The sequence below is a fragment of the Myotis nattereri genome, assembly GCF_964212035.1.
Source record: "Myotis nattereri genome assembly, chromosome: 15".
Taxonomy (NCBI): domain Eukaryota; kingdom Metazoa; phylum Chordata; class Mammalia; order Chiroptera; family Vespertilionidae; genus Myotis; species Myotis nattereri.
The window spans coordinates 33,343,684-33,360,683 of NC_138090.1; the positions used below are offsets into that span (position 1 = coordinate 33,343,684).

Here is a 17,000-nt window from a genome sequence, read left to right on the forward strand (position 1 = left end):
AGAACACAGTCCGGTGTTACATGATACTTAGAAATTAATTTTCTTGGGTTTGAAAATGTTTAATAGTCCTTATCAGAGCAACATCATGAAGCATGAATTGACAAATGTCTGGAATTTAATATATCTCAGCAAAAAAAAAAAAAAAAAATAGAAGTATAGATTAAACAAGAAGGGTAGAATGTTAGTAATTGTGGAGAGGTCTATTATTCCTCTATTGTTGCATACTGTTTAAAACATTCATAATAACGCATTTTAGAACTATCAAAACCGGAGCGGTCAGCTATGTCTCAAGAAAGGACACAGACCAAACCTACACACGTGACCTTCTGAGTTGACGCTCTTGACTGTTGTACTGGCCTTTACGTAACGCAGAGCATTTCGTCCATTTCAGCCAGTAAAAGCCTCCAGCTGTCACAGCCTCCAGGAAGCGCCTCCTCTGAGCTCCCACAGCATGTCCCTAGTGTTTCTGGGGGTCATGCCTGGTCCCTTGTCTGTCTGCCCCAGATTGGGAGCCCACGGCGCCCAGCGCCTCCAGCGTCGTCCACGAACGCGCACCTAAGTGTGTTTTACAACTTCCGGAACGGCCTCCGCGTTCCCCGAGCTCTCAGAGGTTCCGCTTCCACGCTAGGGGCGGACCAACTGACGTCAGGGCGCTCTCATTTGGCCCCTGGGAAGACCCACACTCACAGACTCAGGTCCTTCCATTGGTCCGATTTCCCAGCATTCTGATTGGCCTATATTCTTCCTTGGGTGGGCCCTCCGGGTATGGCCAGATTCTCATTGGCCTCCGCTCTAAACTCAGGCGTCTGACATCACGCACCAGCGCCCGTCGCTTTCGCTCATAGGTCATCCGCGGGCGCCGACGGGGACCAACCCAGAGAGTAGACAGCGGAACCGGCGGAGGCCAGGCGGTGGTAGCGGCGAGAGTGAAGGCAGCAGCGATGGCTGGGGCGGGGCCGCTCCCGGGACTCCCGGGTGCAGGAGGACCCGTGGTCCCGGGCCCTGGCGCCAGCATTCCGGGCAAGAGCGGCGAAGAACGCTTGAAGGAGATGGAGGCGGAGATGGCCCTGTAAGGCCCGCGACAGGACGGGAGAAAAAACGTCCCAGAGCCGGGGCCGCCGAACCCTGGAGCCTCCAGGCCGCAATCGGGCCGACATATGGCTTTATCATGGGGAAATGGGACCTTGGGATTGTGGGGGCGGGAGTAAGGCGAGGTTGGTAGGGATGAAGGCGCCGTGTCGATATAGTCAAAGTCCCAGAATTGGTGCAAGAGCCTGAGCTTTGGTGTCCTGTTCCCCCAGGTTTGAGCAGGAAGTTCTGGGGGCTCCGGTAACCGGAATCCCAGCTGCCATGCCCGCAGTGCCTACGGTCCCCACGGTAGATGCGATGCAGGTCCCAACAGCTCCTGTGATCCGCCCGATTATCGCGACCAACACATACCAGCAGGTAGGTCTGAACTAAGGCATCGTAAGTCAGAGAGCACCATGCCTGGAACACAGTGTGTGTGTACAGAGCACTAATGACATGTTGGTTTGTTGATTGATTTGCCTGACAAATATTTTATGTGCCAGGCACTGAGGACACAGTAATGATTAAGGCAAACAATAGTTCTGCCCTTTGAGCGCTTATGGAGCATGTTGTTTAGAACTTTATGCAATGATGGGAATGTCTGTATCTATTTAAAATGTATATTTGAATCAAATAGTGTCTGAATCTCATTAGTCATATTCAAGTGCTCAATACTAGTTATGTATGACTAGTGGAGAGAGAAACTAAACAGAAAACAATTAAATGAAACTTGTTCATTCTGTCAACAAATAATTATTGGGTGCCTTATATGCACCAGGCACTATTCTAAGAATTAGGCATATAGAGCAGAAAACAAAACATAGAACAATAATTACCACCTTTTCGGAGTTTAAATTTTACTTGGGAGAGACAGGTCAAAGTAAAGTCAGAAGGACAGGTTTATCAGCGCAGTCAGGGAAGGCCTTTTTGAGGAGGTGACATTTAGGCAAAGATATAAAGGACATAATGGAGGGAACCATGCAGATATCTGAGCCATGAAGCAGGTGTGTACCTGACATGTTCAAGGAACAGCAGGGAGAAGAGTGTGGCTGGAGCGGAGTGAGCAATGGAGAGGGAGGAGATGAGGACAGAGACACCCGATCTGTCAGGGCTTTGTGGGTCACCATAAAGACCTTGGTTTTTGCTCTGAAGTGGGAAACCACTGAGGGATTTTGAGCAGAGGGATGGTATGGTCCAACTTAGAGGTTAATGGGGTAGCTCTGGCTATGTGTGGAGAACAGAGTATAGGGGGCAAGGGCAAAATCAAGGAGACTGAGGAAGAGGCTATTACAATGATCAAGGCAAGAGACAGTGGTGGCATGGGATGGGGAGAACAGGCTGGACATAATTTCAGATAGTGCTGAGTGCTCTGGGGCAGATGAAGTAGCATGATAGTGAGAGAAGTTGCTGCTAAGCATGGGCAAAGGACAGCTTTAGCTAGTGTGATCCCTAAAGGTTGACGGATAGCCAGCCCCACACACAGTGCAAAGAATGGGAACTCTTGGCCTCCCAAGGTGAGCCAGCCAGGGCAGTTTGGGAGCACTGAGTCAGGCCCCTTACCCCAACCTCCTTCCCAACAGGTCCAACAGACTCTGGAGGCCCGGGCAGCGGCTGCAGCCACAGTGGTTTCTCCCATGGTGGGTGGCCCTCCTTTTGTGGGTCCAGGTAAGTAAGGAGCAGTGGGGTGAGGGAGCCAGGGGATTAGGTAGGGTGGTAAGAAGGGATGCCCAGAACTTTCTTCCCACCATTCTTGTCTCTTCTCTCCCAACAGTTGGCTTTGGCCCTGGTGATCGGAGTCACCTGGAAAGTCCAGAGGCTCGAGAAGCGATGTTTTTGCGACGAGCAGGTAGGTCTGGGGCCAGGAAACCCACATTTAACCAAGCAGTCTAATTTCAGCTACTTCAGCCTCTTGCTTGATTCATTGTTCTAACTTACCCTGTTCATTTCATCCCCACCCTGATGTTGTCATCTTCCTAAAGCACAAACCTGATTATGTTTTTTGCCTTAATAAGGCTTAACTTGGTCATTGTAAACCAACCTCCTATTGTCATTCCTAATCCCTACCCTTCACTCTGTTTCTTCATAGCATTTAACACCTTATAACAAGCTCTATAACTTATTACTTTTTGCTTTCTCTAAAATATAAGCTCCGTGAGGGGCAGAAGTCTTGGTGTTTGCCACATAGTATGCGTTACCTGCTATTAGTTGTTGATGAGATGAACAAACCATCAACAAGCACCAGGCTGTGCACCTGCCAATCAAGACCCTACATCACCTGGCCCCTTGCAGAGAGAGAGATCCCCACATCCTTAAACTTTGCTGGAATGTGCCAGCAATTCTCATGTTGAAGTTCTCTCTCCTGCCCACTGTCACCCAACTATAACCTTCTGAAACCTATAAACTAAACCAAAATCAAACTAACCAAAGTCAACTAACATCTATCCTCTCCACAGACCATTCTTTTTGTTGCAGAGGTGAATTTTATATACAAAGGCAAGTTTTGTGATATTATTTCCTTATGAAAAGGATATGGTACAATTTCTATTAGATCAAACATGTTAAATCCTGTTGTACTTTTTAAAGAATCTGGAATCTGAGAAAACGTCTCTTACTCTTTAGTGTGGTTTTGATCAAATACAAATCAGATCTAGTCACCCTGCCCAGCTCCCAATCCTGCTGTGATTCCTTGGTGCTCTCAGGAGGACATGCATGGCTCAGCCAATAAGGCTATGCTTGGATGCCTACTGACCTCCTAACCGTTTTATGATGTTCTCTAACTCTGACTTCCTCGATTATAATTATACTAAACTGAAAGGGGGGAAAAGGTTTTGTCTATAAATGTTCTCCTTTGCCAGTACTTTTTCCATTTGTCTTTTGTGTAATTCTTCATTATCTTTTGGGTTTCAGCTCCCAGGTCCCATTCTTTGGGAAACCTTCTCTAGTGCCCCTAGATAGGTCAGAAGGCTCCTCTGGGCTCCCACTACTCCCTGGGCTTCCCCCTCCTAGCCCCAGCCACTATGCCTGGACTTTCCCCTACCCCAGCCCCAATCACTCTGGGCTGTCACCCTCTGGTAATGGGTTCATTCCCTCCTACTCTGGACCAGGAGTTCCCTAAGAGCCTTGGTCTTTTGGTGTGTCCCTGGCATTGCCCTTAAAGAGAAGGAGGAGGCACAGAGGAGATCCTCAATGGTAAATTTCTGCTGAATGAACAAATGAAAAGACCCCTGCATCTCCCCACACTCTTCTCCAGGATTTTTTGGATGGTGAGAGTACCCACACACCCACACACACGCCTTGCCCCAAGTGCCCTGGTCCCCCATGACACACACCCTCATCTCTCTCTCCCGCAGCTGTGGCCCCCCAGAGGGCCCCTATCCTGCGTCCGGCCTTCGTCCCCCATGTGCTTCAGAGAGCAGGTGAGGGGCAAGGGTCATCATCACTGCCACATAACCCCCCCAAGCCCTCTAACTCTCCCACTAACACCCTGACAGATTCTGCTCTTTCTTCTGCAGCAGGTGGTCCTCGCCCTATGGCCCTGCGGCCCCCTCACCAGGCCCTTGTGGGCCCCCCTTTGCCTGGGCCCCCCGGACCACCTATGATGCTACCACCAATGGCTCGGGCCCCGGGCCCCCCGCTGGGCTCCATGGCTGCTCTGAGGCCTCCCCTGGTGAGTGTGCACAGGTCGCTGATGGCCAGAAGTGCAGTGGGTGGGGAGATCCTTGATCCTGGCTTGATGGACTGTGTCTAAATCTGCCTTTTCCCTGGCTTTTCATGTCTCTGCCTTCTCATTCTCTCGGACTGTCCTTGTACTTTTGTGGTCAAATCTCTGTTTTTTCTTTGAGAAAACAGTAAAGAGAAACACATGCTCTGGTATATTTCTATATCTCAATTTTTCCTCTGATTGGCCCTCTCTGTTTTTCTGTCTTGGTGTCTTTCTTTGTCCTTGTGTCTGTTCATATGTGTGTATCTCTGACTGTGTTTCTCTGTCCCTGTGTCTGTCTCTGACTGGACTCCTTTCTCTGTCTCCATATTTCTTGCCTGCTCTCTGACCCCCGGGCCCTTGCTTTGTTATACAGGATTAGAATGGGAGTGAAGTCTGAGCCTTGAGCTGACCCTCTCATTCACTTCCCTTGCCCACAGGAAGACCCAGCAACGCCCCGAGAGCTGGGCCTAGGCCTGGGGTTGGGCCTTAAAGAGAAGGAGGAGGCAGTGGTGGCAGCAGCAGCCGGGCTAGAGGATGCTAGTGCAGCAGTAACTGTGGGAGCAGGAGGCACCCCAACTGGCCCTGCTGTCATTGGACCCAGCCTACCACTGGCCCTGGCCATGCCTTTGCCTGAGCCTGAGCCCCTGCCCCTCCCTCTGGAAGTTGTGCGAGGCCTGCTGCCCCCACTACGCATTCCTGAGCTCCTGTCCTTGCGTCCGCGACCCCGACCCCCGAGGCCTGAGCCACCCCCTGGCCTCATGGCTCTTGAGGTAAGTAAGGAGCACCACAGTGGGGGATAGAAAGGACTGGAGGGCAGACAGGAGCCATGGGCTTCCACACACACACACATGTAGTCCTCTATTGATGGAAGTAGGAGGGACTAGAAGGACATGGGAGAGGGTGGCAGAAACACATACCCACACCCAGAACCATATCCTTTAACTGTGGAGGCAGAAGAGCAAAGGAAGGTGGGAGCGGGGCAAAGGAAGAGGGGAGGCGGGGGGGCAGATGGGTCCAAAAGACTCCAACACCAAGCCTTTGCTCCCCTTTCTTCTGCAGGTCCCAGAGCCACTGGGTGAGGACAAGAAGAAAGGAAAGCCAGAGAAATTAAAACGCTGCATTCGCACAGCAGCTGGGAGCAGCTGGGAAGACCCCAGCCTGCTGGAGTGGGATGCAGGTAAGTGGGCCAAAGTCCAGGGTCAGGCATTGCTGAGCCAAAGTCAGGCCAACCTCTCTTCCTTGAGGCAGAAAGAGGGAAGATGAACCAGGTAACTTCACAACTGCCTCCTCTCTGTAGGGCAGGCATGGTTGTTAGCACACCTCATGGAGGACTAGGCTGCGGTTCTGGGGCGCAGGCCCTCATCCAGCCACTGAACAGAACTTGATGGAGGTGACTGGCACTGAGGACCTTCTGGCCTCTGTTTTATTCATGAGGGGCCTGGCTTGAAAACATTCCTTTTTCTCCCAACTTCTTATGAAAAATGTTAAACACTGAATTGCACAGTGAAGAGCAACATATATGCTATCTAGATTCAGCAACTACTTTGCTATATTTATTTTATCTCTCTGTGTGTATGTGTGCTTTTTGGGTTTTTGCTCAATCATTTGAAGCAAGTTATAGATTAAGTTATCACTTCACTCCTAAATTCCTCAATATTCATTGCCTAAGAAAAGTGACATTCTCTTTCATGTCATAATACCATTAACACATCTAAGAAAATTAACAAAACTATAGTATCTCATGTTCGATTTATATTCAGATTAACTCAGTTCTCCCCCAAACTATCTGTTATAGCCATTTTCCCCCAAATCAGGATACATAGTTTTATGCCTCTAGATTTTTAAAAATATTTTTATTGATTTCAGAGAGGAAGGGAAATGGAGAGAAACATCACTGATGAGAATCACTGATCAGCTGCCTCATGCATGCCCCCTACAGGGGATCAAGACCACAACCTGGACATGTGCCCTTGACCGGAATCAAACCTGGGACCCTTCAGTCTGCAGGTTGACACTCTATCCACTGATAATCTAGGGCTCTAGATTATCTTTTAATGAGAATGGTTTCCCTCTCACTGCCTTGTCTTATGTATAGTTATATGAAGTGTCCAGACCAGGTGTCTTGTAGAAGGTCTCACCCTCTGAGTTTGTCAGATTATTTTCTCCTGGGTTGGCCTAGCGTAGTGTTCGGCAAACTCAGTCAACAGAGCCAAATATCAACAGTACAACGATTGAAATTTCTTTTGAGAGGGGAAAAAAAAAAGGACACATATGTAATACCCTTTGTAATACTTTTAGCAATAAAAAAAAAAAAAAAAGCTAAGTATTGGGTTCCAAAATAAACAAACCTCAAACCTCAAAATGGAAAAAAAAAAAAGGAATTTCTTTTGAGAGCCAAATTTTTTAAACTTAAAATATATAGGTAGGCACATTGTTACTGACTTAATTAGGGTACTCCTAAGGCTTAGGAAGAGCCACACTCAAGGGGCCAAAGAGCCGCATGTGGCTCGCGAGCTGCAGTTTGCCGACCATGGGCCTAGCATGTCCTTAATTACCACAGAAACAATGGAGCAGCCCCAGTTGTAGGTGAAGAAAGGTACCTACCTCCCATCCCAGTCCTTGACTTCTACATGTTCTTGGGTAGTTTACCACCCCAGGCCATGGCCATGGCAGCATGGCCCAGATGTGGCCAATACAGGATGTAGACCAGTGGTTCCCAACCTTTTTTTTGGCCCTACCCCACCTAAGCATCTCTAAAATCCTGATGCCTCCCCAACCCCGTGACATGTAATTTTTATTATTCAAAAAGTGAGCTCCTATTCACGTGGAGAAAGCCTAAAAGGCCATTAACTTTGCCTACACAGGCTTCCAAAGAACATGGCACTCCTGGAAGAGAAAAATAAAAGAAAGAAAGGACAGTTGAAGTACTGAGAAAGAAATCACTAAGAAATTGTTAAAATATAATAATATGAAGTGATATGAAAAAATAGCGAAGTTTCAAAACATACAATAGAGAACTAAAATGCATAAATATGTCGCCATATATGTTTATATATGTATATATATGTATATGAGGCCCCTAGAACCATAAGAAATGCAAAAGATTCAGATAGTAACTCATTCTTGAATTGCCCCCCTATGGGGCGTGTGCCCTACTTTGGGAACCACTGATGTAGATCTTAGATTTGTGACATTGGGCAAGTGACTTAGCCTTTCCAGTCTCATTTTCTCATCTCCAACAAGGGGATAATAGTATGTGCTTCATGGGGAAGAGATTCTTTGGGCGTAAGCATCATCAGTTGAGGCTCAGCCCAGAGGATATGTCTGGAAATGGCAACTGAGGTCAGCCTTGGAGAAGGATCAGGCAATGTGTTCAGGTTTCAGGGTCTCTGGGAATTAAGAGTGGGCTTTGCAGAGAAAGCAGAGCTGAGGAAAGATGAAGTCTGTGGTACTAGGGGGCCATTATGGGAACCAGCAGTGTCAGGGACCCAGGGAATGTCCATGGGGAGGTATCCAGGAGACCAAGGGCTCAGAGAAGAAGCCAGGGCTGGGACAGAGTTAGGGGCTTCATCGTGGGAATGGGTAAGATGTCCCTAGGGTGGGGAAGGATAGTACAATTAATTAAAAGAACTATGGAGCCAGATGCCTGAGTTCTTGTCCCAGTTCTACCATTTCCTGTTTGAGCCACTTGGCCTTTCTGTGCCTCAGTGTAAAAGGGTTGTTGGGAGTTCCGGATGTGTTAACCTCATGAGTGCTTAGCGGACAGCCTAGTAGGGGTCAATACCGTACAGGTGTTGGCTGTTATTACTAAGGGGGCCACTGCTGAGGGATACAAAGGGAGGATGGCTGGGGGGGGGGGGGGGGGCAGGTGCCTCCAAAGAAGGTGATGTTCTTTAAATAAGGCAGACACTTGACCAGGCATCTACATCCTCTGACCTCTCTTCTCTCAACCCCAGATGATTTCCGGATCTTCTGTGGGGATCTGGGCAATGAGGTGAATGATGACATCTTGGCACGCGCCTTCAGCCGCTTCCCATCCTTCCTTAAGGCTAAAGTGATCCGTGACAAGCGCACAGGCAAGACCAAGGGCTATGGCTTCGTTAGCTTTAAGGACCCCAGCGACTATGTACGAGCCATGCGTGAGATGAATGGTGAGTGAGGCTTCCCCTAGGGACAGTGGGTGTGATGGCATCTGGCCTAAACCTGACCTTGAAATCTCCATTCTCACAGGGAAGTATGTGGGTTCTCGCCCCATCAAGCTGCGCAAGAGCATGTGGAAGGACCGGAACCTGGATGTGGTGCGCAAGAAGCAGAAAGAGAAGAAGAAGCTGGGCCTGAGATAGGGTCTGTGGCTGGGCACCCGCTCCCACTTGGCCGGGCGCTGGCTCCTCCCCATAGTTATCTTTGGAAAACCCCCAACTATTCACCCACCCATCCTCCCCAAAACGAGTGTCAATAAATTTTTGTTCATTTCCATCGCTGGCTTGGCTTGAAAGCACTCTTTGGGGTGCAAGGTTTAGCGCATCCTCCACCTGGGAATAGTGGGGAGCTTTGAGAATTAACCCAGACAGAAATGCAGATGGGCATTTTTCAGTCCCTCCTGAGTTCCCATAACATCTGGAGACCTCTTAAGTGCACGCTGAGTGCAACCCATTCTACAGAAGAGGAAGCTGGGGCTATGGCAGGGCTGAAGCCAAGCTGAGGCTCAGACCCATGCTCTTCTGACTCCAGCCTGTGTTCTCAGCACCAAGGTAGGGGTTCTGGGCCCTGCCCTTCTGGAGCTCATAGCCTTCTAGGCTTTCAGCCAACTTACCTAGGGCCGCACAGTGCGAGAGATACATTGGTGATAAGCAGTCCCAGGTCATTTCCTCAGAGCTCCTGGTCCAGTGTCAGATAGTGACGGCTCAAATGGGTCAGGGTTGGGATGGGGAAGCTCGGTGCAACCTGGGAATCCAGAAGGGCTTCCCCTTAGGAACTGGTCACTTCTGAGACTCATTCTCTTCTGTCATTCTCTCCCAGTCTGCACTTCTCACCTTCTGGATCTCTGAGACTGTTTCCCAGTTTTTTCATTCTGTAAACCCTCTGTCTAGTCTCCTTGAGTGTTTCTCTATCTTTCTCTGTGAGTGCCCCTGTTTGTCCCTTGCTATGCCTCTGTATCTCTCTGAATCAGTTATCTCTGTATCTGTGGGTCTCCTCCCATCTCTTCTCAGCTCCAAGCTTGTCTCTGCCTGTTTGAAGAAGTGTCCATGCAGGACCTTGAATACCAACCAGACTAAAAGCTTAGACTTTACCACAAAGGCAGCAGTTGAGACAGTTCAAGCAGGGAACTGGCATCACAGATCTGCACTTTAGAAAGTCCTGAGACTACTGTGGGCTGGAGGCCTAGAAAGGGCTGGGGCAGGGATGAAGCAGAGGTGGGAGCTTGCATGCTGGGAGGTTGCAGCATGAGGAAGGGATGAGGGTCTCCCAGGAGCATAGTGGTCAGAACCCTGGATTGGTAGCGGGTAAGAGGGGAAGTGGGAAACAATGCCAGTCTCAGAAGTTAGCCACCCAGGAGAGGTGTCAAATTCCCTCTGTTTGTCTTTCGCCTTTACTGCCCCCTCTCTGATGTCACATTTTCCAGTCTGGTCAGAGGGTGAGAGCCTCCTTCTCCAGCAGGAAGTGCCCTTCAGTCCCCTGCCACCTGGGCTGGACCACCCAGCCTGGGGACCCTCAAACCCCACCCCACCCCCATATCATTAGCCCTCCCTACTCCTGCCCGGCCTCTGCTGACTAACCGCAGGGGCAAAGGAGATAAGGAAGGAGAATAATGCCAGAAAATAGGATTTTAAAGTGTGCATTTAAATCTTCCTGAAAACAGAGAAAAATTGATTGTGAGTTGAGACACAGATGGACAGAAATGGAAGGGTGGGGAAGGAAGCAGAAAAATGAAGAAATATGAGTACTGTGAGGCAGTACAATGGGACTGGAGATGGGTAGAAGAGAGAGAGAGGCTCAAAAACTAAGACCTGGGGAAGGTTGCTGAGTCATTTGAAGCAAGTTATAGACATCATAATACTTCACCCCTAAATATCTCAGTGTTCATTTCATTATAGAGACATCATTCATATCATGATACCACTGTCACATCTAAGAAAATTAGTAATTCTATATGTCATATTCAGTTTATACTCAAATTTCCCATTTATCCCAAACTATTACAGCATGGAAGGGCATGGACTATGGAGATGAAGAAAGTCTCCCTCAATTTCCTCTTTTCATAAAATAGAGATCAGACTTGTACCTGCCTCATAAGAAAATTAAATGAAGGCCCATGGCACTGTTGGTGGCATGCAATGAGCCCTCAATAAAATGTTAGCTATCAGTATTACTGTTTTTTTTTTGTTGTTGTTAATCCTCCGCACCCAAGGATATTTTTTCGATTGAATTCTAATTTTTTTTTTTTTTTTTTTTTTTTTTAGAGTGGAAGGGAGAGAGGCAGAGACATGTTGATTGGTTGCCTCGCGCAAGCGCCCCAACCAGGGCAGGGGATGGAACCTGCAACCCAGGTATGTGCCCTTAATCGGGAATTAAACCTGCAGCCCAACTAGGGCGGGCTATTTCTGTTGTTATTGTTTATTTTTTTAATGCTATTGTTATGATTAATGCTGCTCCAGAGCAGCCCCGGAATGTCCTCAAAGCCCTGGAAGGGGAAAACTCAAAGCCTGGTCAGGCCTCCCCTCCATCCCATCCCCCTCAGTCCCCCTGTGGATTGTGACGTAGGCAGACCAAGGGTCTGGCCGGAAATCCCCCTTCCTGTTGCAGATAAGCCTGGACCAGCCCAGCTGTACCCAAACCCTCCTCCCCACCTCCACCACCCATTTCGCAGAATCAAGTCCCCAAGATGGAGAACCTGTCCACCAAGCCCCCTGCCCCACTCCCATCACCTCCCTGTATCCCCCATTGCCCAGCCTGCTGTTCCCCAAGCTTCTGTCCAAGTCCTAGCCATCCCTGCAGCAGGACAGCCCCAGCTACAGGAGGCTGGCGGCCATCCCTGAGGGGGGGAGGCGAGAGGAGTGTAGCTCAGCCCCGCCCAGCCCCCTGCAACTCGACCTAGCTTCAACCCCCAGCTCTGACGTCTTGGAAAATTCCCCCCTGTCCAGGCCCCCAGGGGAGGGGATGCATGGTATGAAATGGGGCTGAGACCCCAGGTGGGGACAGAGGAACCCACCAGAGGTGAGCCATCATGAAGTGGGGACTGGGGGTCTGGACTACTGGGTCTGAGGAAAAAGGGCCGAGGTCCCTCCTGGTCTGAGCAAAAGGGCACTGGAGGCCAAGATTCCAGGGTCCTGGGGAAGAAGGGAGCAGAGGGCTGAACTACTGTGTCTGAGAGAAGCAAGGGCTAGGGCCCAGACTGCAGGGTCCCTCCGTGTCCCCAGCTCACCCCGTGCCTTTCCGCCCCTGCCCAGAACATTCACAACAAGCATCCATGGCCTTGTGGAGGTGGGATGAAGCATCACCACAGGAAGTGCCCCTGGGAAACACACTGTCAAGGCTGGGTAGGTTTGTGGGGCTGAACTGGGGGGTGGGGGGGGGCGCGCGGGGAGGGCCTCCGCTGACCCTGACCAGCCCGATCTGACTGCCTGCAGAAGGAGCTGAGCTCGGCTTCTGTTTCCCTGAAGTGGCGCTCCAAGGGGACACACTGACAGAGACATGCTGGAAAGGTGTTTGTGAGCTGGGCCCCCTGGGTGCTGGGGAAGGTTAGGTCTGAGGGAGGAAGGGGGCGTGCCTGGACTCCTGGGGTTTGGGGTTTAGTGGGGAGAGGGCTGCGGGCTTGAACTCCTGAGGTTGAAAGAGGAGGGGGCTGAGTCCTGAGTCCTAGGTCTGCATGAGTAGGGGCGGGGGGTAATACTGGGAGAGTGGTTGCGGGGGTGCTCTAGGCATTGCTCACACCCTTCCCTAAACTCAGCTACATCTTTACCCCTCGCAGGACTCCCACACTGGGACCGGAGCTCCGCGTCACCGCACCCAGAAACTCCATGGGGGGCGGGTGAGTGTGTGCGGAGAGGCGGGGAAGGAGCCCGGGGTCTTCCACCATGGCTGAAGTTTAGCTTCCCTGACTTTTTGAGGGAGAATGGAGATAGGACTGGGGACGCTTGTGTCCTCCACGTGGCCTGGCCCAGATCCGGGAGCCAGGGGACTCCTGAGGCGGCCAGGGGGCGGGACAGCTGGCCTCCCCTCACTGCGGTCCGTTCCTCCTCGCAGAGCACGCCTCTCAGGCTCCTTCGTGGTCAGGAGACTGGACACAACGGGGATGCACCGGGTGGGACGCTTGGAGCCGAGTCCCGCCGGCGCTGGGCCCCGCCCCCTCCGCTGAGTCTCCGGGGGTCGCGGGCCACAACACTACCACTTTCGCGGGCGGGGCCCACTCGTGGTCGCGCGCCCCCACCACAGCGAGCTCCCCCGGCCTGGACTGTCCCTTTGGCTCCCACGGCGCCGCATACTGGAGCCAGGGCCTCCGCGCGGAGGGGCGCGCCGACTCCATTCCCTGGGGCGGGCCTGGGGGCTCGGACTGTCCCACCTCCTGGGACTCGGGGCTGCATACGGCTGGCCCCACCTCTTCCAAGGAGCACCAGAGTTCCGATCTCACCGCTTCCTCCGAACCGAAGCAGCAGTTGGACCGCGCAAGTTTGGCTCGTTACCCCAAAACTAACCACCGAGGTGAGAGGTCCGGAGACTCGGTCTGCAGGGAGCGCAGCTGGGGTCTAGGGAGGCGGGCCTGGACGCCGAAGGGGGTGGGACCCGGGAAACTGGCGGAGAGGGCGGGACTTAGGTGCCTAAGCCCTCACTCCGGAGTCCAAGGTAGTCAGTCTTCTAGGGAGCAAGGGACGAAGACCTGAGCTCCTGAATCAGGCGACAGGGAAGACAGGAGGGTCTGGATGCCGAGGTCTCAGAGCGGGCAGCCAAACTCCCAAATCTCCGAGATGGGGCCGGAGGCTGACTCTTGGGTCCCTTATATGGAGGGATTTGGACTCGCTGGTCCCCAAGGAGGGGATCCGGACTCCTAGGTCCCGATTGGGGAAACCTGGACCCTTGGACCTTCGAGGTGAGGGACCCCAGACTGCTGGGTCATCGAAATGACCTGGACCAGGGCCAGGAAACCTGAGTATTCACCTGCCGCCTCCCGCAGGTCCCATTCAGCTCTGGCAGTTCCTCCTGGAGCTGCTCCAAGACGAGTCGCGTAGCAGCTGCATCCGCTGGACCGGCAACAGCCTCGAGTTCCAACTGTGCGACCCCAAAGAGGTGGGGCAGCCTCCCAGACCCGCCCAGTCCGGCCCTAGTCTCCTCTAGTTTAACTCAGCACCACCATTCATTTTGCCTCGCCCTTGGTCCGCCCAGCATGCCCTCACCTCAACCGCACTCTGCCCTACCTCACCTGTGTCCGGACTTTACGGAACCCTGCCCATCTATCGCTAAGCCCTCCCGCTCCCACCTTCTCTGACTAAGCCTGGCCTTCGCCCTAGGTGGCGCGACTGTGGGGGGAGCGCAAGAGAAAACCCGGCATGAATTACGAGAAGCTGAGCCGAGGCCTGCGTTACTACTACCGCAGGGACATCGTGCGAAAGAGCGGTGGGCGCAAGTACACGTACCGCTTTGGGGGCCGCGTGCCCGGCCTAGCTTATCCAGACAACGCTGGGGTTAGGGTCCGACAGGGAGCAGCAACCCAATAAAAATATCCGGTCAAACTTCCTTCGTGTGCTGTCTGCATCCTTCTCAATGATACTGACTAGGCCCCTAGACCCGCTGGGGAGCCTGTGTGCACCGCACCCACACCCACCAAACCCCTCCCACACATGACCAAAATAGACCCAGACCTAGAGGACTTACTGTGTGCTCAATGTGTGATGAGACATGCAAAGGATTCTAACTCAGTACCCCCACAGGCTCTATTGTGTGCCTGCCCTGTGCTGGAACTTGTAAAGAAATCAGGCCCAATCACTAACTTGTGACTTTTCCTACTCTGTCCCCCTTGAAAAGAGGACTGGGGCTCCAAAAAGGGCTTACTGTGTGCTCTCACAATGCTAGGGACTGGCAAGGAATTAGACCTAGTGCTTACCACCACCTCCCGCTCCCCCCTCCCCCCTTCCCCCCAAGCCATCTACTCTTTCCCCACCCAAGCTGGGGAACACAGAACTCAGACCTAGACTCCAAGAAGAGCCTGCCCATTCTGGAAACTACTGAGGCCCTAAAGAGAGCTTTCTGAGTGGTCCTGTGGAGAATGCTGGTGATACAGCAGTGACTAAGGCAACTCTGGACCCTGCCCTTAAGGGAGACAGACTCATCACCAGACAGGGACAGCCCAGAGTGGTCAGGGCTTGGATAGGAAAACTCCAGGGTATGGAGGGATCCAAAAGGAGGAACCTTACCTTGCCTTGAGAAGAGGAGGTCAGGAAAAGCTTCTAGGAGGGAAAAAACAGCTGATTTTAGAAGTCAGGCAAAGAATGTTCCACGCAGAAAAAGCAGCATGGGCAGAGGCCTGGAGGTAGGAGATCTCATAGCACTGTTCAATGAACTGAAATATCACTGTGGTTGGAGAGAGGACCCTGGGTCAGTTCACAAAGAATCTGTGGGGCCATGCTAAGGAGCCTGGATTTTGTCCTGAGGTCACAGGGGAACCATAGAGAGGTTAGTCATGGAAAGGATTTGGGCTTTAGGAAGATCTTGTTGAAGGGAGTGAATAAAGGCATATAAACAGGTAGTTCCACAAATAATTACAATGTTGATGAACACAGAATATAAGAAGCCCCTGACCCAGTAAGACCTGGGCACTGCACCCAACACAGTATATGGGAGGGTTTGGAGGCCAGACCAAGAGGAGGATGAAAGCAGTTCTTTCCCACAGCTCCTTTGTCCAGTCCCCATTAGGCGCTTTATTCACACAAGAAATTCACTCTTTCAACAAATATTTATAGTGTACCTCCTATGTGCCAGGTGATATTTCAGGTGCTGGAGATACAATGGTGAATAAGACAAAAATTGCTCCTTTACGATCTTCTATTACATTGAGGAAAACAAAAGAAGGTAAACACAATAAAAGGATGTCATGTCTGAGAGGATAAGTGCTATGGAGAAATAAAGTGGAGAAGGGAGATAGAGGCTGACAAGATGGCAATTTCAAATGTTTAGTCCAGTGATGGTGAACCTTTTGAGCTCGGCGTGTCAGCATTTTGAAAAACCCTAACTTAACTGGTGCTGTGTCACATATAGAAAGTTTTTGATATTTGCAACCATAGTAAAACAAAGACTTATAGTTTTGATATTTATTTTATATATTTAAATGCCATTTAACAAAGAAAAATCTACCAAAAAAATGAGTTCGCGTGTCACCTCTGACACGCGTGTCATAGGTTCGCCATCACTGCTCTAGGGAGAGTCTACCTAGAACCAGGTCACATTTTGATTCTGGGTCAGGGCACATGCCCAGGTTTAGGTCTCAATCCCCAGTGGAGGGCGTGCAGGAGGCAGCCTCTCTATGATTCTCTCTCACCATTGATGTTTCTACCTCTCTTTCCCTCTCCCTTCCTCTCTGATATTAATAAAAATATTTTTTTAAAAAATAATTCTTGCCGAAACCGGTTTGGCTCGGTGGATAGAGCGTCGGCCTGTGGACTGAAGGGTCCCAGGTTCGATTCCGGTCAAGGGCATGTATCTGGGTTGCGGGCACATCCCCGGTGGGGGATGTGCAGGAGGCGGCTGGTCAATGTTTCTCTCTCATCGATGTTTCTGACTCTCTATCTCTCTCCCTTCCTCTCTGTAAAAAATCAATAAAATATATTTAAAAAAAAAATAAAAATAATTCTCATCTTTCTTTTTCATTATGCGTGCATGAGAACTCTCCCTTCAGGATTTTCCAACTCCATTTTGAATAAGGTTTTATCAGTTTTTACAGAGATGAGGGTAAAAAGGGGGGCCCAACTGTGTAGGTCATTTGTAAGGACTTTCGCTTTAGACTAAAAGTCAGACCAGACACCAGGGTAGGGTTCTAAGTTAAGGAAGGGGAATGATCTGACAGGTGTTAGCAGGGTCCCTCTGGCTGAGTGGACTTGATTGTGGAGGGCAGAAGGGAAGCCAGGGAGTAGGCTACTGTAATAGTCCAGGCTGGAGGTGCTGGTGACTTGAACCAGATGGCAGAAGATTCTGAGTATATTTTTAAAGGCAGAGCCAACAGGATTTCTAGATAGATCAGCTA

The 17,000-nt window shown here is 50.8% G+C and overlaps 2 protein-coding genes across 4 annotated transcripts; both read left to right on the top strand.

Annotated features, from left to right (window-relative positions):
* Positions 1–858: 858 nt before the first annotated feature.
* RBM42 (RNA binding motif protein 42) lies at positions 859–9,247 on the top strand. 3 transcript variants are annotated; one of them, XM_081107712.1, is made up of 10 exons: positions 859–1,069; positions 1,302–1,446; positions 2,649–2,733; positions 2,840–2,914; positions 4,419–4,484; positions 4,560–4,735; positions 5,209–5,541; positions 5,831–5,948; positions 8,728–8,922; positions 9,002–9,247. In XM_081107712.1, exons 1-10 carry the CDS (start codon positions 942–944, stop codon positions 9,112–9,114), a joined length of 1,434 nt encoding a protein of 477 aa, XP_080963838.1. In that variant the 5' UTR covers positions 859–941; the 3' UTR covers positions 9,115–9,247. The 3 variants fall into 3 exon arrangements, with proteins under 3 accessions (XP_080963838.1, XP_080963839.1, XP_080963840.1); XM_081107713.1 differs by having other exon boundaries at positions 861–1,069; positions 4,581–4,735; XM_081107714.1 differs by lacking the exon at positions 4,419–4,484 and having other exon boundaries at positions 861–1,069; positions 4,581–4,735.
* Positions 9,248–12,239: 2,992 nt separating this feature from the next.
* ETV2 (ETS variant transcription factor 2) lies at positions 12,240–14,481 on the top strand (the record flags this gene model as incomplete). The annotated part of the gene is made up of 6 exons (XM_081108373.1): positions 12,240–12,309; positions 12,400–12,510; positions 12,741–12,800; positions 13,016–13,471; positions 13,941–14,053; positions 14,275–14,481. 6 exons carry the CDS (start codon positions 12,240–12,242, stop codon positions 14,479–14,481), a joined length of 1,017 nt encoding a protein of 338 aa, XP_080964499.1.
* Positions 14,482–17,000: the final 2,519 nt, after the last annotated feature.